General features: G+C 41.6%; 1 protein-coding gene across 6 annotated transcripts in view; it reads left to right on the top strand.

The window, feature by feature from the left end:
- The window catches only part of SH3TC2 (SH3 domain and tetratricopeptide repeats 2), a 115022-nt gene that overhangs the window by 60719 nt on the left and 26447 nt on the right, over positions 1 to 27856 (top strand). For 3 of the 6 annotated variants that reach the window (XM_063724312.1, XM_024247521.3, XM_063724313.1), the window contains exons 3-12: positions 97 to 224; positions 3450 to 3555; positions 5252 to 5395; positions 6477 to 6678; positions 7416 to 7489; positions 9606 to 9801; positions 16379 to 16512; positions 19349 to 19390; positions 19513 to 21207; positions 21315 to 21495. In XM_063724312.1, the coding sequence (XP_063580382.1) occupies positions 97 to 224; positions 3450 to 3555; positions 5252 to 5395; positions 6477 to 6678; positions 7416 to 7489; positions 9606 to 9801; positions 16379 to 16512; positions 19349 to 19390; positions 19513 to 21207; positions 21315 to 21495 (2902 nt within the window). The other 3 variants (XM_063724311.1, XM_054556044.2, XM_063724314.1) reach the window with 3 other exon arrangements.

Raw genomic sequence — 27856 nt, 5'->3', positions numbered from 1 at the left:
AGGGTTCAGGTGTAGGGGAAACTGTGGGCTTATCTAACTCTTTCTTCCTTTTTATTCTATTTTCAGCCTGATCCTTCTCTCTCTGTTCTCTTTAAGACCTGACACTCTCCTTCTGTGTAAAGAGCCGCTCCAGGAGGTGTGTAAATGGACCCCTACAGGAAGCTGCTCGGAGGCGGCTCTGGGCACTGGAAAATGAGGACCAGGAGGTGCGCATGCTGTTTAAGGTGAGCATGAAGGAAACAGGTGAATGCTGAGTACTGACTTGTATCAGTCTGCTACAGGATCCCTAGCACCTAAGACAGCATCTAGAACAAAGTAGGCCCTCAGAAAAAACATCTAATAGGTAGACTGAATGAATGAAAGATTCCGTGCACATCTCTGCACAGGAGTGAAGAGGAATGGGCAGGAACTCTGAATGAGGCAACTTGGAGTTGCTGAGTCAGAGAAAATTTGGTTTCAAATCTTCTATTAGTTGTGATCTTTGACAAGTTACTTAACCTATATAGAATGGGAATTGTTATAATACCTACTTCATTAAGTATACTTTTTTTCTAATGCAGTAATTTCAAATTCTTTTTTTTTACTGATACAATATATATAACATAAAATTTTCCATTTTAATCATTTTTTAAGTGCACAATTCTCTATGACACTAAGTACATTCATAACCTATCCACCTCCAGAACTTTTTCATCATCTCAAACTGAAATTCAATATCTATTAAACAATAACTCCCATTATCCCCATGTCTCAGCTCCTGGTAACCGCTAAGTATATATTTTTAAAGTACCAAGATTGCCAATCAAAAAACAATACCTTATAAATACTTGGGTGAGAGGAGGAAAAAAACAATAAAGTAAATAAACCAATTTCTCATCTTTCATAGTAGGTAGATAATATCTTCATTTGTTAAAACCAAGGAAGAATGGTATGATCAAATTATTTACAGTTTAGGATGTATTAAGTAGGAGGACTAAAGTCAGAAATGGAAAAAAGTTGTTTCAACTAGAGGTAGGGAAAGGATAATATTACTTTACATAAACTAATATGTTCTAGTTACTTTTTACAGTTTCTGCATGAATCTGGTACAAACTGAAGGAGAAAAGTGTTCTAAATGTCATGCAGCAAAAAAAGATAATGTCTGGTTTTTCAGGGGGAAAACGAGATTGTATGAGTAGAGAGCTTGGCATTGTGTTTGGTGATATGTGTTCCATAAATAGTAGCTACGTTTTTTTGAATTTTTATTTTATTTTTTTAATACCTGGAATTCAGGAACTGGGAGACACTGGCTGCTATTGGTACCGTAGATTTTCCTTTATTTTGAGTCTCATTTGGTATGGCAGGAGCAGGGTTGATTGAGAGAGCTGGTCTGCTGGGCTGAAGCTTGACTCAGACATACTTGTGGGCTACAGTTGAGGCTGGTGTCAGCTAGATCTGAAATCTAATCAAGGCTCTGCAACTTACTCCCTGAAGGTGACCTTGGACAATTTACTTAACTTCTCTGTGCCTTGGCCCCCTTGAATATACAACAGGGATAATGCCATTTTTCGTTAGATCTAAGATGCCATTGATTATAAAATGCACTGTTATTTTATGTACGTCCAAGAAAGAAAACAAATGCTGCCAATTATGGTTGATGACATACTTCCTTATCTTTTAGTTCAGAAGTGGTTAAATGTGATAAAAGCACATTTTGGAATGGCCCAAATACTGTCATTGCATTCTCTTCATAGGGCTTTTGTGGGAGTTAAATGACATATTGCTCATAAAGCTCTGGGTGAAGTGCCAGGGATGTAGTAAATTCTCTGTAAGTTGATTTTTACCTAGCACCCCTTCCCTAATGATGGATCTGGGGCCTCCTGGCGTTTGGTATGGCAGAAGGAACCCCAGAGTTCTGATTTTACTGAACTGGGGCTTTTCTTCTGGATTCTTCTATCTTCTTCTTCCTCTAAGTTTCCCTTATGATAGAGCTCCTGGAGTTGGTACTGATGACAGGACCTGGCCTGGTGGAGGGATGTTCTGATCATCACTTGTTATAGTCAACTCTGGAGGCTTGGAAAAACAACAGATTTAAGGGAAAACTAAGTCTGGGCAGTGATTCAGACCTGCTTTTTTTTTTTAGGTATTAAAAAAAAAACCAGGCCGGGCGCGGTGGCTCACGCCTGTAATCCCAGCACTTTGGGAGGCCAAGGTGGGTGGATCACGAGGTCAAGAGATCGAGACCATCCTGGCCAATATGGTGAAACCCCGTCTCTACTAAAATACAAAAAATTAGCCGAGCGTTGTGGTGGGTGCCTGTAGTCCCAGCTACTTGAGAGGCTGAGGCAGGGGAATCGCTTGAACCCAGGAGGCGGAGCTTGCAGTGCGCCAAGATTGCGCCACTGCACTGCACTCCAGCCTGGCGACAGAGCGAGACTCCGTCTAAAAAAACAAAACAAAAGAAAACAAAAAAAACTCTAAGAGGCTTATAGTCTTCCTGTCGCTCTCCTTGTGAGCATGTAAATTGGAAAGCCTTCCTGGGGGACAGTTGAGTGACTGCATTTTAGGATTGAAAATGTGCATATCCTTGCATTTGCAATTGCACCTCTTAGAAATACTTGTGTTAAAACAATTAAGAATGTGCACAGATATTTAGCTATAAAGATGTTTATGACAGTACCATTTAGGATTTTAAAAAATGTAAGCAATCCAAACATGAAACCATAAGAAAATGATAATAATTCATTATGCTAATGCAACAATGGCACATATAACCATTAAGAATGGTGTAAACTTTGTGATGATGTAGAAGATGCTTTGCAAAATATTGCTTAGCAGCAAAAGAAGATTGCAAAATAATTTATGCAATGTGATTCTATGTATGTGAAATAGTTATATGGAAACTTGTGTAGGAAAAAAGATTCAAATTTATTACATGAAGGTGTTAACATTGATGATCTTTAGGAGTAGGGACTAGGGATGATTATTTTTGTGTGTTTTGGTTTTTCTGTTTTCAGCTTTGTATTAATAAAAATAATCATTGGACATAGACTCACAATCAAATTTGCTTTCAGGATGCCTTCTATGAATCAGCGTCCTTTATCCTCCCACATACACTTTTTTTTTTTTTAAACACAAAAAGTAGCATTCTCTGCCCATAGTTCTATTCCCTGGTTTCTTTTTGCTGCTGCCACTGTATAGCAGTATTATATCTGGAGCCTATATCAGTACACAAAGAGCTTCTTTCTTCTTTTCTGTGGCTGCATAATACAATATTTCACTTTATGGATAAATTGTACTCCATTTTAACCAATCTCTTATTGATGAATATTTAAGTTGTTTCCATTTTTTGGTGATGTAAAAATCAATGCCATAATCAAGAAATTCATACAGAGTATTTGGTCTATATACGAGCTTGCTAATGGGACACTTCTGTCATCCCAGGCTGACTCATTGTTTCCTTTATGTAGGACCTCTCAGCAAGGTTGGTCAGTATCCAGTCTCAGAGGGCTCAGTTTCTCATCACCTTCAAGACCATGGAGGAAATCTGGAAGTTCTCCACCTACCTTAATTTAGGTATGGTACAAAGCAAGCAGGTGGAGGATGACCTCCTCCACAATTTAGCCAATTTGTAGGGCTTGACATGAAGGAATTGGCCTGGCTCTGGTAATTAAGAGAAATAGAGCCTTAAAAAAGATGGTTAACTTTTGAAATATCACAAAGTGCCTCAAACTAAATCTAAGGCAAATATTAACTATTATTCTAAAATGCCATATGATGAAGTTTGCTTTTTTGTGTCCAGGGAGATCTTTTTTTATTAGATAAACAATAAATTGGAAAACAGTTATTGGTCATCTACTAAGTTCAAAGTACTGAAATGGATGTGAACTTGGTGCTAGTGTGTGTGTTTTAAACTATAGGGAACTAATCTTGAGTAAGGTCAAAGTAGCTGCTCAACATAGTCAATAGCAAAGTTCCGGATGTTTTATTGCATGTATTTGGAAAAGAGTTAAAGAAAGAAATAGAGAAATTATCTGCTTATAGCAACCTAAGGCAGCAGCATTTTCTAGAAGGTAAAGAAGGACATTGGGATGCAGCATCAGTTCCACTGTGGTGGGAAATTGTTCACCTGCCTTCTCCAGACAGAACAACTTATAATGCGGAAGTTAAAGTGAAGCCAAACAAAACAAGAGGCCACCTAATTTGATGGTTGTTTTATATCTCCCAGAAAATGCTGGGCTCCATGCCGACATACACAAGGACAGATTTTGTGCAGGGGTGGAGGGTCAAGACGACTCATGACTGGAAAACATAAGGTATATCTTCTCCTCTTATGGTCTGGAGATCTGCTCTCCACACTACACATCTCCTTCCTGACCATCAGACGTCCTCACTATTCAAACTGTGCTCCATAGACCAGCTGCGTTGGCAGCACATAGGATCTGTTAAAAAAAAAAAAAAAAAAGGAGAAGCTCAACCCTATCTCAGAACTTTACTAAGCATCTGTAGTTTAATAAGTTCCCCATGTGATTTGTGTGCACATTAAAATTCAAAAGTGCAATTATAGAAGATACATAAGGCCTAGATCAGCACAATGGACAGTCAGGATGGAAACAGACAGGCTTTTGCATCTTAGGAAAAAGAAGAAGCCTCAAGAGGAGCAATATGAGTAGTTCATGTTTATGGCCATGTTTAAAATACTATGTATAATTATTAGAGTTTTACGATTTACATAGTTTTTAGTCTGCTTTTACCAGAGAGATCTTCTGGGCATTGGAGGAGGGCAGGGTCAGAGCTGGTGGGTGGAAGCAAATCCTGACTCCTGAAATTCACCGAGGGGGAACCATGTAGAACCTCCTCAGCCACTGCATCATCAGGGGCACAGTAGTTTGAACCTCAGGTCAGGAGAACTTTAAGGGGGCACTAGGAATCCCCATAGTCAACACTGTAAACTTGGAGACCTCCATGGCTGTATTAGAAAAAGGCAGTTGGTTTTGGTCATCTCATTATGCATTTATGGAAACTCACAATATGTTGAAATGGTAAATAACATTTAGAAATGACTTGTATTTCCCAACAGATGTTGAGAAGACTCAACTCATTCTAGAAAATGGCTAGCTTTGCCTCTTATGTTGTTTTAATTTCAGTTAAATGGCAGGTTGGGGCTTGTGGTCTGGGAATCAAGCTCAGGAAGGAATTTTCTCACTCTCTTCTGTGCTCAGCTATGTCAGAAATCATTTTGTTCAGAAATCTTGTTGGCTTGACTTCTTAGGCTACGTATCCATGTGTCTGGAACATCTCCTCTTTGACCACAAGTACTGGCTTAACTGCATATTGGTGGAGGATACAGAGATCCAAGTGTCTATAGATGATAAACACCTGGAAACAATATACCTGGGACTCCTGATACAGGAAGGTGAGTGCGGCATAGGGGTAGAGATGGGATCTTATTCAGATATTTGCTACCAGAGGCCCTGAAATAAGCAGGATGCAAAGGGAGGGAAAAATCATTCAAACATGGAATATTCACAAATGAACCCACCTGTTATAATAGTACTTCGAACATTCCTCTGAGTTCAACACTGACATTACACGAACAGCTGTGCTGGTCAGTCTCACTGATTGATGTTAGAACTGCTTGGAGAGTTTTACTAAGATACCCATGCCAGGGCTCCACTTAGGCCCATTAAATCTCTGAAGGTGGGGGCCCAGGTATTGGCATATTTTGGAAAGTTTTCCACATAAGTCTAATGTCTACTCAAATTCGAGAAACCCTTTTCCAAACACGTGATAAAATTTGATTGTAAGATAAAGTTGCAAATGTTGCAAAACTTGAAGTTTTTTATGAAATTGAGGAAAGTGATATTGAGGAACCTCTTGGAGCACCTCTTGATCTGTTTATAGGTGAGAGTCCCATCAAGGTTATCATCTACCAATTAACAACTATGAGGTGGATAAGCCTGATGACATCACAGACACGTGGAGACAGCCAGATTTGCATATGATATTTTTGCAAAAAGGATTCTTCTTATGATTGCATTGCACAAATATTGCATGAAGGAAAGAATTTAATATCATGCTATTATAAAACTTATTGGAGTAATTATATTCACCCAAACTAATTTAATCAATTCTTTTTTGGTTCTAATTTTAATCATGAGGTTGCAACAATAAATGAAATTCTATTAAATATAAATATATTTTCATAAGTTTTCATCTCTTTTTCAAGATAAAGTCCCACTTAAGCCTTTTTCTCATAGATTATTAGAAATGTTGGTGTCTGTTTTAACTGAATTCCCTCTCAATGGCTTTTTTCTTCCTGGTATCAGTGTTCCTGGGATCATAAGGCCTCTTTTAGTGTCTCCCCTGTGAAATGTCTACTTTACTTCCAGGAAGGAAAGTACTCCAGCTCTGGATAGAAACATTACTTTGTGTGATAATCCATTTTTACTCCCTGCTACTCCTTAGAAAGCCATAGCTTTTCTCATTATCCACAGGCCACTTCTTCTGCAGAGCCCTGTGCTCTGTGACTCCACCAGCTGAGAAGGAAGGGGAATGCTTGACACTTTGCAAGAATGAGTTAATCTCAGTGAAGATGGCAGAAGCAGGGTCCGAGTTGGAAGGCGTGTCTTTGGTGACAGGTCAGCGGGGCCTGGTACTGGTGTCAACCTTGGAGCCTCTGCCTCTCCCTTTCCACCAGTGAGTAGCCATCTGCCTCCTGGGAGCAAGTCCCAGAGCCAACTGAGGTCTGCACAGAACAGAATAGGCATGCTTTCAGATATGGGCATCCATAGTGTGGAGGAGAGAACAGATTCTGGGTGGGTCTTTATCTTTCTGTCTTTTTCTTTTCTTTTTTAACAACCAAGAATTTTAACAATCTGATGAAATTGGAGACAACTCTAAATTTCAGATGGGCATTGTACCTAGCAGCAAATATACCATATGACCACCAATGTAGTGTTTCTCCATGTATGGACGGGGGACCACTTGTCTGCGCCTCCTTAGACTCTCTTGGGGTTGAGTCTAGGAATCTGCATTTTAAATAAACTTCCTAGGAGGTGCTTTTCACACTAAAGTTTAAGAAATCCTGCTGGAAGATATGATAAAATTAAATATACAGATTGACAGTAAACATTACCCCACACCATGGACCTGTGTGGCTCTGGCAGAGATCTGACAGTTCAAATGTAAAGGGATTGTTTGTTAGTTATTTAACTGACAAACTACTTTCGGAGCCACAAAATATCCCAGGTCCGCTAACTTCTCACGTTTTCACAGGTCCTGGTAGAAAGTAAGTTCTCAATAAATGTTTGCCATCATTTAAATAAGAGAAAAAACAATACTTATCATCATCATCATTATTCTGATGGACTGTTCTGTTAATTGTTGCAATTTTTTGAAATCTGTGTTTGCAAACCCCATGTTTTCATTGGCAGGTGGTTCCTAAAGAATTATCCAGGAAGCTGTGGCCTTTCCAGGAAGAGGGATTGGACAGGCTCCTATCAGATTGGTATGGCTGAGTCAAAAACATAGTATTGTTAGGGAGATAATGTCGTCCTGCCTCTCAATTTTATCTGCAGGTTTGGAGTCAGTTGATGTGAATTTCTGTCTCGTCTCTGCTAGGAGCTGGATTTAGGGAAGCCAGTTTCTGTCTGTGCACATGGTTTTCCCTGCCTGTGAAATGAGAGGTCTCAATCCAGGAGGCAGCTACAAATGCCTGCAGGTGTGGGCAGGACACACAGATGCTAGGGGGCCTGGATGGAAGGTGTTAGGGAATGGAAGGAATAATTAGGGATTTTAAGATATATGAGTGAAAAAACAGGGCCAAATTAAATGTTTTGTGAGCCAAATGCGGCCTGTGGGCTGCCTGTTTCAATCTCTGGTCAAAACATTTTCTAATTCCCTTAGAGTTTTGTAAAATTAACTTTGAATTTAGGAAGAGTAGAAATGCCTGGCACATAAGGGTACTCAGTAAAAACTTGTTGAATAAATGAATTATACACACACACACAATTTAAGTAATCTGTATGTGTGTATACACATACATATCTGTAAGTACTGTAGATCCATATCAACTGGATAATGAAGTCAACACTTTTTAGACATCTAGAAATACCTTCTGTTCATCTTCATCTTTAGAACTCCCCTTCACCCCCCTCCCACACACTCCTACTACAAAGTACAATTTTATAAGTGCTGAGCCCAAATAACACAAAAAAAGAAATAGAAGGATTATGAAACCCAGACATCAGATCTAATAAATTACTGATGACAAACAAGATTTTCAGCTTCCTAAAGCAGTACAGCCTTGTAGTTAGAACGCAAGGGTTTGAAGTCTGTTCTGGGTTCAGATTCTGGCTCCCTGACTTAAAACCAGTGTGATCTTGGCCAATCCACCTGCCCTATGCTGCAACTTCCTCATTAGTAAAATGATACAATAAAACCAACTTAAATGTTGTTATGAGAACCAAACAAAATGACATCCATAAATCACTTTGCACAGTTTCTCTTACAATGTAGATATTTAACACATGGTAGATCCCATCAACCCATAAAACAGTGAGAATTTCTGATCTTGAAAACACAATCTAGAAACTTGACCAAAAATGTCAGAAAAAATAGGCTAGTAGTTTTAGCAGAGAAGCTAAAGCAAATATGGAAACTGAGGCACATAAAAGCCTTTATCTCCACCAGGGTAGGAATAATGGAGAGGCTAACCAGCAGCCTGAAGACTTAAGCTCTAGACCCAGTTTTGCCATGCATAAGATCCTTAGACAAATCTCATACCCTCTCTCTCCCTCCGTAATCTGGGAAAAGGGGATTCTGATAGTTTCCATGCCCTTTGAAGCTCTTGAGAAGACCTGAGAAAGTGAGTGCAAATTGTACTTTGTAAACTGGACAGAAAAACATTCATCAAAAGGTAATTGCTAGATCCTAGGTAGGCAATTTATCAGATTGAGTACCATAGTCAGAAAGGGAGTCTTTTAGATCCTTCTAAGTCATTAGCAGCTTTCTATTCCACCAGTGGTAATGAGGCTAATGTTTATTGAGGGTTGACCAGGTACCAGGCATTGTGCACTGTATCTCTTTGATTCTCTTTAATATTTATAAGCAGCAGGTATTCCTATTATCCCCATTTTCCAGTTGGGGAGACTGAGGGTCATAGAGGCCAAAGGAGCTGGAAGGACATGGAGAGCTTCTCTGGTCAAGTGCTTCTCACACACTGGTCTGTGGATTTGTGCCAACCATGACAAAGCATTTACATGACAGTGGCAAAATCAGACAAACCAGGACAATACAGTGAGCTTTCCAGTTTCCCATAAGCTATGTTTATTCATTTTTAAGGCATATCCACTATCTGAGAATTTTTTTGTGTTTGTTAAAACATCTTTTCTTTGGTAAAAGTGGATTGTAGTTCTTTTAAAAATATGTCCTAGTTTGGCAAAATGAAAAGTCAGTTGTCCTGAGTCATTCCTGCCAATTTTTGGGTGGGGAAGGGGGTGAAATGTTACTGGTCCTTGACATTCTAAAGTCTGGGAACCCCCCATTTTCTATTGCATTGGAAGGTGATGGGAGGCTCAGCTGTTCATGTCTTCTGTAGCTGATCTGTGTGCTATTTTCTACAGGCAGAGGACGCTGTAAGGCCTTGAAGGGTTATGAGCCAGGAGAAAAGGATGAACTGAGTTTCTACCAGGGAGAAAGCATTGAGATCATTGGCTTTGTCATACCTGGGCTTCAGTGGTTCATTGGAAAGTCGACGAGTTCAGGTCAAGTGGGCTTTGTCCCCACCAGGAACATAGATCCTGATTCTTATTCCCCAATGTGAGTATTGACAGTGAGCATGTCCTGGAGCTGGGCTGCCTTTCCCAGGGGTACCTCCCCTCTTTGAGCAGATTTGCAGTTGAACTTTGAGGATGCCCTGGTAACATGGAGCCACAAAAGCACATTCTGACACCAAGGTTGATACAGAGAGTGATAGAAAGGAGAGAATGCATCAGTTCAGTTTATTTTAACAGGTGGTCACTGAGGACTTCCTCTGTGCAAGGAGGGAAGCAAAACTCCAAGACAAAGGGTGTGCTGTTAGGCACTGAGGGTGTGGTTTTGGTACTTGGATCCTGCTACCCACCCTGTCTAACCACAGGTCCCCTTCAGAGGAAGGGCACACACAGGGAGCAATAGATTGGCAGCATGCTGATCCCACATAGGGCTGGGAGGTAGGTCCCATGTAGATCTTCACTCATTCCGCTTTCAAGCTGAATGCCAATGTATGACTTCAGCACTGGCTAGGAGGGCAGAGTGCTTTTCTTGCTCTTTTCTGCCTTTAATCCAGAAAGGCTGGTTCTGAGGAGCAGACCCATCTGCCTAGCCAATCAGGAGAAGGTGACCAGCCTGCTCCACCCACCCTGTCATGGAAGGACAGAGATATGGGGTATTGCTCCATCTTTTTGGAGTGGGCTTCCGATGTGGGGTTAGGAAACAGTAGAAAGCCTGGGCTCAGGAAGTATACGGGGAAAGGGAGAGTTGGCTCCTAACATTGACACAACATAGCTCCCCACACTGGGAAAATGTGGCCCAAGAAATGTCTAACGATCTGAACAGAGACTGAAATTTTTTCTCTTGTGGGAAATAGCCAATGAAGAGAGTAGACCAAGGGGCGGAAGCTCCCTGTAAGCCCTGCCCTTCGTGGGGAGAGGAGGAGACAGAAGGTTATTTTTTTTCTATGTAGAAATGTGGGAGTCCAAATAACTATAAACAAGGAAGACCACTCACTGAGCTCCTGGAGAGGTATGGAGAACTATCGGGACTTGTAAGGAAGAAAAGGATATCAAGAGAACTTCATGAAGAGGGTGACGTGTGAATTAAGCTTTGCACAATGTAAAATATTTCAACAGATGTTGATGGGAAAAGAGGTCATAGGTAGGAAAGTGAGTCAATGCTTGAAGAACGACTCATGTAGTTGGGAGGAAGTTACCAGAAGGGCACTGGTGCAGCAAAGGTGGGTCCATGCTCTGGAAACCTGGGAATGCCTGTGTCAGGGCCCTCTCCTTAACCTGGCAGAGAATGGGGAGCCACTGCATGTCTCTGAGCAAGGGTGACATATTATATGACTGGACCTTTTCTCTAGGAAATGAAACCTGGCTTTGGGGGAGGCATGCATCATCAGGGGGAATCTGGAGGCAGGAGACCAGCAAGAAGCCTAGGGTGGCACTTAGAAAAGGATGAGAATGGAGAGGAGAGGCCACTGCTGAGGACCAATTGACAGGAAGTCAAAGATTCCAGGAGCTTTACAAATATGGATACCTGTGTTCTGCTTCCAGAGGCTGTCGTGTAACTGGTCTGGATGGGGCCTGGGCAATGATATTGATAAAAGCTCCCCAGGTGTGGCTGGTGGGCAGCCAAGGTGAGAACATTGCTCTGAGCCACCCCTTCATGTTACCACAGGGGGAGCTGAGGACCCCGGCGTGAAGGGGATGAACCCAAGGCCTTCCCTCTGGAACCTTAGAATCCTGACATTAAATCCAGTGAGCTCTCGTTAAATGTCCTGGTGATTTTAAATCCTGATGTTAAATCCAATACATTCTGGTGAGAAGTCCCAGGGAAAGGGAGAAAGAATAAAGAGGATGGAAAGTAGGAATGGGGGAAGAACCCTGGAGGATGCCTCCATTTACAGAGCGGAGGAAGAGAACGCAGAGAGGAGACAGAGGAGCCACAGAGAGGAAGAAACAAGCTGCGGGGGAGGCGGGGCTGACACCTGTGCTGTCATCAGAGAGGTACAGCAGGGCCAGATGAGGAAAGGCCTTTTGGACTGGCCACTGGGAGGTCTTTCGGAAGCACAGTAGCTAAATGGCTTACAGAGTTGCGGAGTCAGGCTGCCCAAAAGGCATTCATGAGCATGTGAGTGCAGCTTGTACCTCCACTGGCTTACCAGCTCTGTGTCTTTGGACATATTCATTTATCTCTCCATGCCTCAGTTTTCTCATCTGTAAAATGTGTAGAATGTTAGCACTTGCCTAATAGGATTGCTGTGACTTTAAATGAACTAATAATACACACAAAGCCCTTAGAATGGTGCGTGGCACAGTGTGTGTGTGTATGATCCAGAGGCACTTGTTCTTGTTGTTTGTGCCATTGCCATTGTTGTGGGTGGTGATCTTGAGAGGCAGTTTTGATAGGATATTGGGGACAGGTGTCATTTTCATAACTTATATTTGGACTACTGCACCTCACGCTAATTTACCTCAAATGACAGTAAGTCAGCACTACTGAGTTAATTCAGTCATCACATTTTCACTGGCTTAGTTGTAAGGGGTCCTCTCACACTGAAGAGCAGCGTCCTCCGTGCTGTGTGAGGTGGACTATGACATTCTCCTGTGCCTGGTCAGTTGTGGGACCCAATGCACCAGAGATTGCACAATTGGTACAGAAGGGGAAAATGAGCCAGAAAACAGGGAGGGGTGGCACAAGGAGAAGAGGGGAACTGGCTCCTTGCATATCCCCCAAAGCACTGTCCAGATATCAGAGCTCCTTGAATCACAGCAACCATGGGTTGGGTTTTGAGCTCAGAGGAATGACCCAACTCTGCGCAAGCAAGCAGCGGAAGTCTCTGCATGCTGCCTTCCAACTGGCCACTGGGTGTCACTCTTCGTCTATGTTCGCTGGGTGTCAGGGTCTGAGAAGTAATTCAGCCTTTGCTGAAGTCTCCATCTTCTCCGTGTAGGTTCTCTTTTTGTGCTTGTATGTTACTCCCTAAAGTATGTGTGTATACTTAAGTGCCTAAATTAAAAAAGTAAGTAAGACTGATAAGTTAATGTACTCAAAACCAGAAAAAAGAACATAGGAAAAAAGCTAGTATTTTATAGTATTACAGTTAGAAAACATTCTTTTGTTATATCCCCTCTTTTATTCTTCATATTGCTTGTGTCTTTATAATTCAGTTTCTTGTGGAATCTATTTTTGCTACTAATAATTTTGGTCTCATAGCCGTTTCTTTGCATGATGTGTCTACGTGTAATATATTTTATTACATATTGACAGCAAGTTGTCCACTTCTTCATAGAGATCTATTTTAGTAGCTATTTCAGTGAAGATCTGTAGGTTACAAATACTCTCAGTCCTGAGTCTTGGCCTTCTTAAATACATATAATACTTAAAATATACTCTTGAATGATAATTTAGCTAGGTATAGCATAACATCTTCAAAGTTTGCAGGAAAAAATAACTTTAACTATAAAATTGCAAATCCATGTTGCCAGGGCCCTGTCCATTTTGTTAGTCTTTTCAGAGAATCATTTTTTCTTTTGTTGACCATCTTTATTGATTTTTGTTTTTATAATGATACTTCATTAATGACAGCATTTGCCTTGATTATTTTCATCTACTTTCTTTGTTTTTATTTCATTAATTTATGATCTTATCTTTTATATTTAATTCATTCATTCCCTGAAATTGAGCTGTCAATAGTAATTAAACCAAGAAAGGAGGTGTAGGAGAAATAGAGAACTTTAAAAGACCTGTAAGCATAAAGAAATGGACATCATGTTAAAAATGATATTATTTTTATTTATTTTGCTCAGGACTTGGTGTGTATCTTCAATATGAAGATTCATGTCTTTCTTCAATTCTGGAAAATTTTCAGTCCTTCTTCTTTGAATATTGCCTCTCTCTCATTCTTTTTAGTCTCTCTTCTGGAATTCCTATTAGAGGTACGTTGGACTTACTCTATCCTCATTCTTGCTTAATCAGTTCTTTTACATTTTTTATCTTTTTGTCACACCAGGCTAAATTCTGATTGATTTTCTTGACATGATCTTCAGTTTCACTAATTCTCACCTCTGCTATGACTAAACTTGCTGTTTAACCCACTCATGTAGTTCTTAATTTCTGTGCCTTTATTTTCCATTTTCTAGGATTTGTATTTTGCTATTTTTCATATATGGCTGTTTCTTCTCACAGTGTTCCATCTTTTCATTGTAGCTTCTATTTTTTCTTATTATTTCACCTTTGTAATTGTTCATATACATTCTTCTTCAGATTATTGTCATTTCTAGTTTTTTGTAGTGTTAATATAGTTATTTGTACATCTGCTGGCTCTCTTTATGAATAGTTCATTTTATTGCACGGTTTGTATTTTTGTTACATGAACTAATTTTCAACATTTTAAAAGATGGGCTTTATATGGATCCTGGGCTGAAGAAAACCTTGCTGACTAGGTTTTGCATTTGCTTCTCCTGGAACCTTAGGGAGTAATGATCCAGGACTGATTTTTTACTGTTAATTCTTGGATCGTGGTACCAACACCAGGTAGTGTAAATTCAGATCCCACACTTCCCAATGGCATAAGCCTAGGTGTTTGATGTTTTCCAGGAACTCAAATAGATGAAAAGTGTGTTCTTAGTAGGTAGGAAGAAATTTTCCAATCTGCTCTTTACAGCAGTTGAACCCTTTCAGACTCCAGGGAGTTTAATTTGGCTCCCTGCTTCAGGCAGTTCTAAATCACAGCTCCTGTTCTTGGGGTGGACATTAGAAGGTCAACCCCAGTTCTGAAGGCCAAAGTGCCACCTGAAACCAACAGGAGCTCTGGGCCATCTGCTCTAACCTGCCAATCTGGGTTTGGTTTTTGCTTTTGTTACTGGCTTCCAGTGATTTCCCTTTCTTTCTTTAAAGAATGTACTAAAATATTCATCTTTGTTACAGATTTTTCTATAGATATGGGGGAGAGTGGCCCTTTTAGAGCCCTTTAACTTGCCATATTGCCAGAAGTTTTACCATGTTCTTCTAACCCAGTTTTCATGTTTGGAAATCTCTAATGCAATTTGTCAAGCTTCTTGGCCTTTCTCTAAATTCTAAATTCTCTAAGTTGTCCTGGAACTCAGGACTTTAGCAGATGCTGTGAGGCAATGCACACAGAGGTAGAAGACCTCAGTTTTAGTTTCAGCTTTACCACTTTCTAGCCTTGCAATTCTTAGCATGTCACTGAATGGTTCTGAATCCTTTTCTTAATCTACAAACATGGATTAAAAAAACCCGCACCGTAAAGTTGTTATAAACAGTAAATGAAATAGTAAATTTAGGGATACATTGTAAAATTTAAGAGATCTATAAAACTTTGGGCTCAATTTATCCCAATTGAATTTAGTTGTAGATTTCAATTACATGCTGTTTTGAGATTAGAAGCTTCCGTGGTGTTGGGGGGAATCTGGCGATCAGCCCAGGGAGATGGGGGCCCAGTAAATGTGGTGCTATTAATAGTTTTCTCATCATGGGCTTTCAAACTACATTTACCTGAGTTATGGGGACAAATGGTAATGGCTGATTACAGTACCCCCATCCCATCCCCTCCTTGAACAATGCTTTAACTAGAGAAGTTCTTATGTCCTGCTCTACCACTCCCTATCCACCAACTTCATTTTGCTGTGCCTCAGTTTATTCATCTGTAAAAAGGATAAGAGTAGTACCTGCCTGGTATGGCAAATGTGTGGATTAAATAAAATAAGAGTATCTGGCTCTTCATACCACTTCCTCCCAAAGTATTAGCTATTATTAACTCCTGGGCTTCCAAGTTAATTTTGTTTTAAAAATGGGTTCTGACATTAAAACATTCTCTATTTAGAACTAAAAGTGGCCTAAAAAATTGTTCAGATAGATGCAATCCAGTAGCTTCTAAGGCACTTCTAGTTTTTAATTATTTAATTCTGTAACAAATCTCTAGTAAGCAAATTAGGCTTAACAGTTAGTTTATACAACAGCATGAGTATCAAGATCTCTATTGTTTATAATCATTTCTTTCAGCTCCCCTAATCTTCCTTTTACCCACTTCTTTCCCTTAGCGATTCCAATCCTCTTAATGTTGACTAAACTGTTGTTCTATGCCATGGAATCAGACCTTAACAATGGTGAAAGATTCCTCTGACTCTGGTCAGATTTTCTTCATTATTCCTCTAGATTGTGTCACTTGTCCCTCACTTTTTCTTGAAATAACCTAAGGACAAATAAACTTTTTTAATGGTCCCTTTTCAACCCTTCCATGTAGGGCAATCAATTCCTCTTTCTTCCACTAAAAATGGGTACCATGGGATCTCAAAAAATGGGTAGAGGTTGAGAGAAGGGGCTTTGTTTTTCTTGGGAGATGGGGTTTTAAGAGGAGGGGTGTTTTCATCCCCACTTTGACCTACTGGACAACCACATCCCTCAGTTCTCCCAGCATGATGTGCTAATAGCTCTTCTTTTTTGGCGGTATAAATACCGTATGCAACGGTGAGATGAGGAATCTAATTTCATCTACGGGCAAGTGGATTGATGGCTTTTCTGCATCCTCCACTACATCCTAGTGTGGAGAGAAGAGGAGATGGAGTCTGAAACCTTGCACTAATCTGTCTCTATGTTTTTTGCCCCGATGCAGGAGCAGGAACTCTGCCTTTCTCAGTGATGAGGAGAGATGTTCCCTGTTGGCCCTGGGAAGTGATAAGCAGACTGAGTGTTCCAGCTTTCTCCACACTCTTGCTCGCACTGACATCACATCTGTCTACCGGCTCAGTGAGTGTTGGTCCTCAGACACCTTCAAAAGCCTGGGGTCCTCAACAATAAGATAGTGTCCCTAACCAGGAATAGAATACCCCTAAATTCTAATCCTATTCATAAATTTGGGTGGCCATGACCACTATTCTGTTGATGATCTGAATCATATTTGCTTAGCAGCATTTCATTTTGGATTTCAGGTAATTCTGGGGTTGCAGGGGAACTATGAGACATGATGAAACCAACTCACCTATATCATGGGTGGTCGGCTGTACTGGGTCTTCCCTCCTAATCTTGGGGAAGGAGAACTTCCTGAGTCCTGGCTGAGGTACCTTCTAGGACTGAAGTAGGCCCCCAGTGACACGGGTGGGGCTGTAAATGTTACCGCTGTGAAAAGGCCTTAAGAGATGATTTCTTGTCTCACATTACAGATTGGGAAACAGGCCCAAAGGAATTAGTGCCTGAGCTAGGATAAGAACTGCTAGTCAGAGCAGTCCACTTTACCACACTGCCCCCGACACAAAATGACTTTGAGTTGTTGGGTGTGTTAGTCTTGGGTGTTTTCTGTGTCATGGAAACAGATCTCAACAATTGTGAAAGATTCCTCTGACAAACTGACTAGTTTTCAGCAGTGTCTGAAGGACTGACTGACTGAATGAATGATACTCATTTCCTTTGCTTTGAGAAAGGCCTACTGCTCTGTGTCAGGGAGTATATTTTCTCATTGATGGTGACTTGAGGAAGAATTTTTGTTTCTCCCATCTCTTTGTTGATGGTGACGTTGTGTCTGCTGTTGTGTAGCCAGATTAGATGATCCATATTTTATGGATACAGCTAGAGATTCTGCTGAAGGGGCCCTCAGGCCATCTCCCAGGAGTACAGCAGGGAGTTGAGAGCTTTGTCCGTGCAAAAAGAGTGTTTGTGAAAGCACTTGCCTCAGGCATCAGCACCCTGCCCTAGCAGAGCTTTCTTGCCACAAGCCACAAGCAGATCATATTGCCTTATGAGGTTGAGCGGGAAGCTAGAGCTGTAAGCACTGCCCAGTAGGTGGGAGTCTGCTGTCTGAAAATTGAGGTGTACTAGCAGTGTTCCTTGGGGAGAAGGCCTGGGCGCAGACTTGGATCATGATTTCTGCCAGCTGTTGGTCCAGTGGTGGGGAGGATGCAAGAGGAGGCCCCAGAGAGCACTTGACTCTCACTCAAAGATCAGGAGTGTAGCTCTGCGGTGTGCAGTCTGCACCTTATGGTTGTGTAGGCTGCCCTAGCACCAAGACAAGCAGCAGGAGAACATCTTGTTGGTAAATTGCAGCTTCCCCAAGGCTTATACCCTAGGGAAGGATGGCCCTTTGTAATTCTTCCTCCTAGAGAGGGGACACCATTTTGTAACTTGCGCATCACTCATACTCTTGGTGTCCTGGCCAGAAGAGAAGAGGTGGCCCAAGAGGGGCATGTACCCCTCCACATCAGAGAGGCCAGGGCACTTGAACAGCTCTCCTTAGCCAAGCTCTATAGCTCTCCATCTTTAGCTGTGGGGCTTTCTACCCTCTGGGGGTTACAGATCTGGAGGTTCTGCAATGACAGTCTCTGGAGAAGCCCTCCTGGAGAACAGCAGGAAAAGGTTTGATTGGTGAGGGGCTTGCTGGTCCTCAAAGTTCACTGGAGAACTCAGGGTGGTGGCACAGACAGTTGTTACTTCTCTGCTAAGAAGAGGTAGAATCTTCCCTCTAGCAGCTGCCATCCTGTGGAGTGTGAAGCTAGCCTTCACCTCCACAGTTCCACTGTGGTTGCTTTAGCCAACAGTGGTCACTTCTTCACTGCCAAACCCAAGGTGTCTTCTTGGTTCTTACCTAGTCCGGTTGCACTTGGTGGCAATAGGTGGTTATGTTTTAAGTCACCTTGGCCTCTGTAACCCCCTTTTCTCTCTGACTGTGCCTTTTCAATCTCCCTTACTGGCTACTGGCTGCCAGTGGGTTGCCCAGGCTTATTAACAAACTCCCCCTCCCTCACTCCCCTACTGCTTTTCTTTTCCCCCAAATGCCTCACCTGTGTGATTACATTTAGTCCTGGGACTCTGGCCAGCAATTTGTGACCTGCTGTGGGTCACAAACCTGTGTTTGCAAAGTCTCAGTTTTTCTCCTTGGCTCCAGACCTACATCATTATCTGCCTAGAGCTCCTACAGCTACCTCAAACCCCAGAGGTCTAAAACTGCACTCCAGATTCTCCCATCCTCTACTTCAGTCTCAGATGCATCCTTGCTCCTTTTTATTCGCCCTTCACTTCTGGCCCCTCGCCCCTGCCACTTTTAAAAAAACAGTGTCCAGCCCAGTGGACACATGTAACCAATGTCTGCCAAGTGAATGAATGATGAACGAATGGAGGAGGCAAGAAGGAAAGATGTGATACATTTGGAAGTGGGAGGCAGCGCCATGTGCTCCCACGTGCTCTGTGCCGGAAGTTGTGTCCTGGCTCCATCGTGAACTCGCTGAGAGATTTGGGAGCTACATCTCTCTGATCTTCAGATTTTATCACAACCCCCACTGTCCCCACCCCCCACCCCCCTATGGTACCCACACCTCTTGACACAGAGCCTGTGTTTCCAGCTTTTCTTCTCGGACTCTGAGTTTCACGTATACCTTGGTTCCCAACTGTAAAGTGCATGGGTTAAACAAGATGATTAGGCCCCTGCAGCTCTTAAGATGATGGTGAAAGGATAATTCTGCCCTGTTCCTTAATGATGACTGAAGGTCTTAAACACCAAGTCTCCTAAGAGGCCACTGGTCTGGGGTACACCTGGAGGCATGGGCATGTGGCCCATCCTGACCTAACACCAGACCTGTTCTTCATCTCTACTTAGGTGGGTTTGAATCCATCCAGAATCCTCCAAATGATCTGAGTGGTGAGTAGCGATCATGCTGAACCTGACATTCATCCTTGAGGACAGCACTTCTGTCCTCTTGCCAAGAGCAGCCACCTTAGGTGCAGGTGCCCAAGGTTGCTCAACTTTGCCTGTCCTTACAGCATCCCAGCCTGAAGGCTTCAAGGAGGTCAGGCCTGGCAGAGCCTGGGAGGAGCATCAGGCCGTGGGCTCCAGACAGTCCAGCAGCTCTGAGGACTCCAGCCTGGAGGAGGAGCTCCTCTCAGCCACCTCAGACAGCTATCACCTGCCGGAGCCTGATGACCTTGATGACCCGGAACTGCTCATGGACCTAAGCACTGGTCAGGAGGAGGAGGCTGAGAACTTCGCCCCCATATTGTCTTTTCTGGATCATGAAGGTTATGCTGACCACTTTAAAAGTCTCTATGACTTCTCCTTCTCTTTCCTCACTTCTTCCTTTTATAGCTTCTCTGAGGAGGATGAGTTTGTGGCCTACCTGGAGGCATCAAGAAAGTGGGCCAAGAAGAGCCACATGACCTGGGCCCATGCCCGGCTCTGCTTCCTCCTGGGCCGGCTGAGCGTCAGGAAGGTCAAACTCTCTCAGGCCAGGGTGTACTTTGAGGAGGCCATCCACATTCTCAATGGAGCATTTGAGGACCTATCCTTGGTGGCCTTTCTGTACATCAATTTGGCTGCCATCTACCTGAAACAGAGGCTGAGACATAAAGGCTCCACCCTGTTGGAAAAGGCAGGTGCCCTGCTGGCCTGCCTGCCTGACCGTGAGTCTAGTGCCAAGCATGAACTCGACGTGGTGGCCTACGTGCTGCGACAGGGGATTGTGGTGGGCAGCAGCCTGCTGGAGGCCAGGGCCTGCTTTCTGGCCATCCGCTTGCTCCTGAGCCTAGGCCGGCACGAGGAGGTCCTGCCCTTTGCCGAGCGCCTGCAGCTCCTCTCTGGACACCCTCCTGCCTCTGAGGCTGTGGCCAGTGTTTTGAGTTTTCTGTATGACAAGAAATATCTTCCACACCTTGCAGTGGCCTCTGTCCAGCAACATGGTATCCAGAGTGCCCAAGGGATGTCTCTTCCTATTTGGCAGGTCCACCTGGTCCTCCAGAACACAACCAAGCTCCTTGGCTTTCCCTCCCCAGGCTGGGGTGAAGTTTCTGCCTTGGCCTGCCCAATGCTCAGACAGGCCCTGCCTGCCTGTGAGGAACTAGCAGACCGGAGCACCCAGAGGGCCCTGTGTCTCATCCTTTCCAAAGTGTACCTCCAGCACAGGTCTCCTGATGGTGCCATCCACTACCTGAGCCAGGCCTTGGTGCTAGGGCAGCTGCTGGGTGAGCAGGAATCCTTTGAGTCTTCTCTCTGCCTGGCATGGGCCTATCTCTTAGCCAGCCAGGCCAAGAAGGCTTTGGACGTGCTTGAGCCACTGCTATGCTCCCTGAAGGAGACAGAGAGTCTCACTCAAAGGGGAGTCGTCTATAACCTCCTGGGACTTGCACTCCAAGGTGAAGGTCGGGTGAATAGGGCAGCCAAGAGCTATCTTCGGGCCTTGAACAGAGCCCAGGAGGTGGGAGATGTGCATAACCAGGCAGTGGCTATGGCCAATCTTGGCCACCTGAGCCTTAAGTCCTGGGCTCAGCATCCAGCCAGAAACTATCTCCTGCAGGCTGTACGACTCTATTGTGAACTTCAGGCCAGTAAGGAGACAGACATGGAATTAGTACAGGTGTTTCTCTGGTTGGCCCAAGTTCTGGTGTCTGGACGCCAGCTGACCGATGGCCTTCTTTGTTATGAAATGGCATTGCTGTTTGGCTTAAGGCATCAACATCTAAAGAGTAAGTATGTCCCATGCTGCTGGGAAGCTATAGAGAAAAGTGTTGGAGCAAGTTTTATCCATTTCCTATCTAAAGTCATCTCATTCATGTCCCTGCTTTGTGTTCAGGTCAGCTTCAGGCCACCAAATCCCTCTGCCATTTCTACAGCTCTGTGTCCCCAAACCCTGAGGCATGCATCACCTACCATGAGCACTGGCTGGCCCTGGCTCAGCAACTCAGGGACCGGGAGATGGAAGGGAGGCTGCTGGAGTCCCTGGGGCAGCTTTATCGGAACCTAAACACTGCCAGGTGAGTCAGGGTCAGGAACTGTCCTAGAAGCAGCCTTCCTTCCTTAAGGAGAAACAGTGTTCTTTCCCACAGGAAGCAAGTCTAAATGTACATGGTACAGGTGGGGCTTTGTGCAAAAGAGCAAGGGCTCTGCAGCCACCACAGTGCATCCATCACTTATTAGTGGTGTAGCCTTGGGCAAGCTATTTAATTTCTCCATGTCTCAGTTTCCTCATCAGCCAAAGGAAGATAATAATAGCATCTATCTCAGTGTTGTTGTGAAGGATAAATGAGTTAATGCTCATAAAACACTCATAACTGTGCCTGATACATAGATAGGTCTCAGTAATGTTAACTATGCCACTATTACTTGTGTGTTTCTATAACCACCTATCACGGGATCATGGCTGAGGCTGCATAATTCAGAGAAGTGGCAGTTATACCAAGGACAGAGGAACCTTCAGGAGGTCTTCATTACTGGGGGCAACTGGTTTTAAAGAAAGGTCACCCCCACTGAAAGCAGGGGTGTAAAATGTCATGGTAAAAAAAAGTTTTATTGGGAACTTACCTTTAAAATGAAATTGTAGATTATGAAATGAAGTGTGTTTTCACCTTTTAGTTAAGAATATTTAGATTATAATTTCAACTTTGCATTAAGTCTTAGAATAAACATGGAATAAAAGGAGTGTTGACTTTTTGGCTTAATTGTGCTGACAAAATGATGTAACAGCACAATGGAGCATTCTTTGTTTTGTGATTGATTTTTTAGGACTACCTTAAAAATCCTCATTTTTGTAAAAATAAATCAAAACTTAACAGTTTAACCCAAATGCCTCCTTTAACCCTTTGGTATTCACATTATTATCACTTGCAGATTTTGCCATCTTCTGTTGATTTTCTCTTCATTGTTTCTTCACTGGTCTAATACTGCTTCATCCTCATTTGCCAGTGGGCAGACTGAAGTTCTGCTCTGTAACAAGCCTTAAATTGATTCCATTAAATCCTGTGTGGTTTGCAAGATCTTCAAGTTCACTTTGCAACAGATTTGCCTTGCAGTATTGCATTCATAATTATAAATGTCTTCTAAAATAGAGCATTCATAATAGCTTCTAAAATCGCTACTGTTAAGCAGAGAGAGAGGTGGTTGAGGAGAGGGTAATTAAATGACTTTTTTTTTTTTTTTTTGCATTTCTAAGCAACATGGTAACTGTGTGCACCTGGACAATCAGATAAGGAATAATCAGATAATGAATTCCACTCCCCCTTCTCTTTCTCCTCCAGTCTATCTCCCTCTCACTCTCCCTCATTCTTTCCCTCTCTTACAAGAATCAGGTATCCTCCAAACCTCCTGCTGTCTTTGCCTTCAGTCCCAGGGAGGGAGCTTTGGATCCATGCAGCGTGTGAGGAGTCAGGAGGCCTCAGCTCCACCCTGCTTTCATTCTAGGACACACTAGGAGTCTGGATGCTTCTGGAGAAGATCCAGAAGGCAGGCTTGAATTAACTATTGAGATGACATAGTCATATGCTCATGGTGAGGTATTGTAGGACTGGGCTCTGGAAAAGTTAGATTCTAAGGAACAGGAGCAAGAGTGCCAAATATGTGTCAGGCTATTGGCACCTCTGGCTACTGAGCAAGCTCAGTCTTAAATATTCCCAGACATCACCTACCCCACTGCCATCCTTTATTCACCAGCTCCGCACTCCAGATGCCTAAACCCACTGAAATATTAAGGGGGGAAGCCAGAGAGAAGGCCCTGGTTGCTGTCAGCATGGACCACAGAGGCCTTAGTTAAGATAGGATGCAGAATCATTGTCCTGATGTGATGGGGATGATGGAGTGGAGGTCAGGGGTGAGTCTACAGATGGCCCAAGAAGTTACTGGAGGGAGTCAGAAGCCACAGAGCTGGGAGAAAAGCAACCAAAACTGGATTAGGGACAGAAAACCTGATCCTGCCATGACCTAATAACGTGTCCTTAAATAAGTCACTTTTCCTCTTGGTCTCTTTCCATCTGTAAAGATAAGTTGAATCAGATACCTTCCAGTAAAACGTTGAGTCTGGGACCAGCTAGCTATGCTATTCTGACACTGAATATTCATACTAGAATTCCTGCTGCCTCCAAAGCGTATTGAATTTTTGGTGCAGATTCTTAAAGTTGTGGGCTTTCTAGGGTACCTTTGAAATCAGAGACCTAAGCTTTTAGGGTTTGAAAGACTTTGTAGAATGTTCAGAAGGTCTTGTGGGCAGACATTATGTCTAGCACAGAGCTTGGCGTGGAGGAGACATACTGTGCATGTGTGTTTGGGGTAGCCAAGTCATTAGTGAGTAACTTAGTTCACTAGCTCACAGCCCTTGAGCTGAAGCTATATGCTGACATGGCCACTGATGATTATGACAGAGAATGATGGAGCTTTGTGTGGGGGAGTCCCTGGCTTCTTTGCTCAGGGCTCAGGTAAGGAAAGAAAGGTGTTTGCAGCTTGGAGGCAGGCTCTTTGGTCTTTAGTGACAAGCACAGTAGTCACAGTGCCGTGAGTGGAAGCTCAGCTGCCCATTCCAACAGCCCTTTGAGAACACTGGCCTATATAGTATTAGCCACAGAACACAGTGTGTCTTTTCTTAAGGATTCTCCTCTGATAAAGAACCAAATTACATATAGTGAAGTAGAATATCAGAGATTTGATGTTCTATTTCATTAGGAACATAGTTTTTTCTAAAATTATGTAGTTGCTTAAGATTAAAAAGCATTACACCTTTTTAACCAGGCCAAGGCAGGTGGATCACTTGAGATCAGGAGTTCAAAACCAGCCTGGCCAACATGGTGAAACCCCGTCTCTACTAAAAATACAAAAAAAGTTAGCCAGGCGTGGTGGTGGGTGCCTGTAATCCCAACTACTTGGGAGGCTGAAGCAGGAGAATCGCTTGAACCTGGGAGGCGGAGGTTGCAGTGAGGCGAGGTCATACCACAGCACTCCAGCCTGGGTGACAGAGTGAGACTGTGTCTCAAAAGAAAAAAAAAAAAGGATTACACTAGTATTGAAGTTTATAGGTGAAAATAAAGGTCCCCTTCCAACTTCCCTTTCCTTGATACTTTCCTGAAATAACTACTTAAAGATTTTTGAATACACATCAAGGAATATTTCATGCATATTAAAGATTGTATATGATACATATTTTCTATCTTAGATATTAGATATATTAAAATATAATATGTACATGTTTTAGTTACATAAATGGAATCATGATAAAATGTCTATTACATAATATACTGTTCTGTTCTTTGCTTTTTTTCACTTAAAAATATCACTGTGAAATGTCAATCCAACATTTTATCACACTATGGGAGCCCTTCCATTGTGTCAGGCACTGTGGTAGGTATTGGGGAATTCAGTGGTTAGAAAAAACAATCTAAGTACCCACAAACAGAGCAGTCTGCCCTGTGTAAGTGTGAGCTTGTTGCCTTTACAAGTATTCAAACAGAGGCCGACTATTCAAAAATTATATAAAAGAGTTTCCTGAATTGAGCTGGATCTGGAACTACTTACTAACAGTTTTATTGAGGTTTAATTACACACCATAAAATTCAGCCTTTGAAGTCTGAAATTTAGTTTTCAGTATATTCACACAGTGTGTAACCATCACTGCTATCTAATTTCAGAACATTTTCATGGCCCCTGAAAGAAAGCCTCCTCATTACCCACTCTTCATTACCCAACCTCACTGCAACCCTGGAAACCACTAATCTGCTTTCTGTAACTATGGATTTGCCTATTCTGGACATTTGATATAAATGGTATCATACAGTATTTGTCTTTTTGTGTCTGGCTTCTTTCACTTAGCATAGTGTTTTCAAGGTTCATCCATGTTGTCACATGTATCAATACTTCATTACTTTTTATGGCCAAATAATATTTTGTTGTACTGATATGCCGCATTTGTTTATTCATTCATCAGTTGATGGACATTTGAATTGTTTCCACTTTGTGGCTATTATGAATAATGCTGCTGTGAACATTCATGAACAAATTTTTGTGTGAAGAAGTGTTTTCAGTTCTCTTGGGTAGACCTAGGAGCAAAATTACAGAGTCATACCATATTTCTATATTTAAACTTTTGGGGAACTACTAGGTTGTTTTTAAAAGTGGTTGCACTATTTTTCATTCCCTTTAGCAAGGCATAAGGGTTCCAATGTCTCCCATCTTCACCACCACTTGTTAGTGTCTGTCTTTTTTTAATTTTAGCCATCCTAGTGGGAGTGAAATTGTATCTCATCGTGGTTTTGATTTACATTTTCCTAATGACTAAAGACATTGAGCATCATTTCATGTGCTTCTGGCCCTTTGTGTATCTTTGGAGAAATGTCTATTCACTTGTCCATTTTTTAAATTGGGTTGTTTGTCTTTTGATTTTTGAGTTGTAAACATTCTTTATATATTCTGGATACAAGTCCTTTATCAGATATGTGATTTACAAATATTTTTTCCCAGCCCGTGGGTTGTCATTTCACTTCTTGATCCCTCATAGAGTGAGCTGGGAAATATTCCTTCCTCTTCTATTTCTTGAAAGAGTTTGTGAAGGATTGGAGTTAATTCTCCCTTAAGCATTTGATGAAATTCACCAATGAAGACTTCTAAATCTTGACTTACCTTTGCAAGGAGTTTGTTTTGCTTTTGAAAATTGCTAATTCAATATCATTAGTTGTTATACGTTTATTTAGATTTTCTGTTTCTTCTTGAGCAGTTTTGGTAGTTTTTGTCTTTCTTGGAATTTGTCCATTTCATCTAAATTAACTAATTTGTTGGTATACAATTGTTCATAGTATTCTTTTATAATCCTTTTTATAATTTCTATAAAGTTGATAGTAATGTCCACTTTAATTCCTGAAACTCTTCTCTCTTTTTATTCTTGATCAGACTAGCCAAAGATCTGTTATTAAAAAAAATTTTCAACAAATTAAATTTTGGCTTTATTGATTTTTTTCTATTCTCTATATCATTTATTTTTGCTCTCATCTTTATTATTTCCTTTCCTCTGTTCGCTTTGGGTTTACTTTGCTGTTTTTGTCTAGTGTCTTAAGGTGGAATATTAAGTTATTGATTTGAGATTTTTTTATCTTTTAATACAAGCATTTACAGCCATAAATGTTCCTCTGAGTATTGTGCCTACACCATTTTACATATTTCAGTATGCTATGTTTATTTTCATTCATCTCAAAGTAGTTTCTAATATCCTTTGTGATTCGTATTCAGTTCATTGGTTATTTAGGAGTATGTTGTTTAATTTCCACATATTTGTGAATTTTCCAAATTTCCTTCTGTTACTGATTTCTAATTTCATTTCATTGTGGTGGGAAAACAAACTTTGCATGATTTTATTCTTTTTACATTTGCTGAGATTTGTTTGGTGGCCCAACATATGGTCTATTCTGAAGGATGTTCCATGTAAACTTGAGAAGAATGTGTATTCTGTTGTTGTTTGGTGTAGTCTATAAATATCTTTTAGGTCTAATTATAATTTTTTATTTCCTTGGTGTTCTTATGTCTAGTTCTTCTATCCATTATTGAAAGTGTGTTATTAAAATCTCTAATTGTTGTTGAGTTGTCTATTTCTCCCTTCCATTCTGTCAGCTTTTTCTACATGTATTTTGGGGCATTGTTATTAGGTGCTGCATGTATATTTATAATTGTGCCTTTCTGATGGATTGAGTCTATTATCATTATAAAATGTCCTTCATTGTCTTTAATGACAATTATGGTCTTTTTATCTGATATTAGCATAGCCACTCTAGCTCTCTTTGGTTACTGTTAACGTGGTCTATACTTTTAGTCTATTTGTGTCTTTGAATCTAAAGTATGTCTCTTGTGGGCAGCATATAGTAGAAACATTTTCTTTCCTCTCCATTCTTCAATGTCTTTTAACTGGAGTGTTTAATACATTTACATTTAATTACAGGTAAGATAGGATTTATGTCTGCAATTTTACTATTTTTTCTCTGTGTTAATAGCTTATATCTTTTTGTTTTTCTATTTCTCCATTACTGCATTCTTTTGTGTTAAATAGATTTTTTCTTGTATACTATTTTAATTTCCTTGTTATTTCTTGTCCTGTATTTCTTTCAGTTATTTTCTTAATGGTTACCCTGGGGTAATAATTAGCATTTTTTAAAAATAAAAATCTTAGCAGTTTCCTGGTCATGCTCACAGCCCTGCACTTGCATGTGGTCTTCTAGATTCCCAGGAATATGTAAGAACTTTTAAAACTTTTTATGGACATCTCATTTCCCAACTTTTCCTCTCGTGTGTGTGTGTGTGTGTGTGTGTTTGACCCTTTCTTGTTTGCTCCAAATGTTTTCACCACCTAAGGCAGTGATCATATTAAACAATTGC

This window comes from Pongo abelii, chromosome 4 (assembly GCF_028885655.2).
Source record: "Pongo abelii isolate AG06213 chromosome 4, NHGRI_mPonAbe1-v2.0_pri, whole genome shotgun sequence".
NCBI classification, from domain to species: domain Eukaryota; kingdom Metazoa; phylum Chordata; class Mammalia; order Primates; family Hominidae; genus Pongo; species Pongo abelii.
The sequence above is the reverse complement of the archived record's forward strand: the minus strand, read 5'-3'. Positions and strand labels throughout refer to the sequence as shown.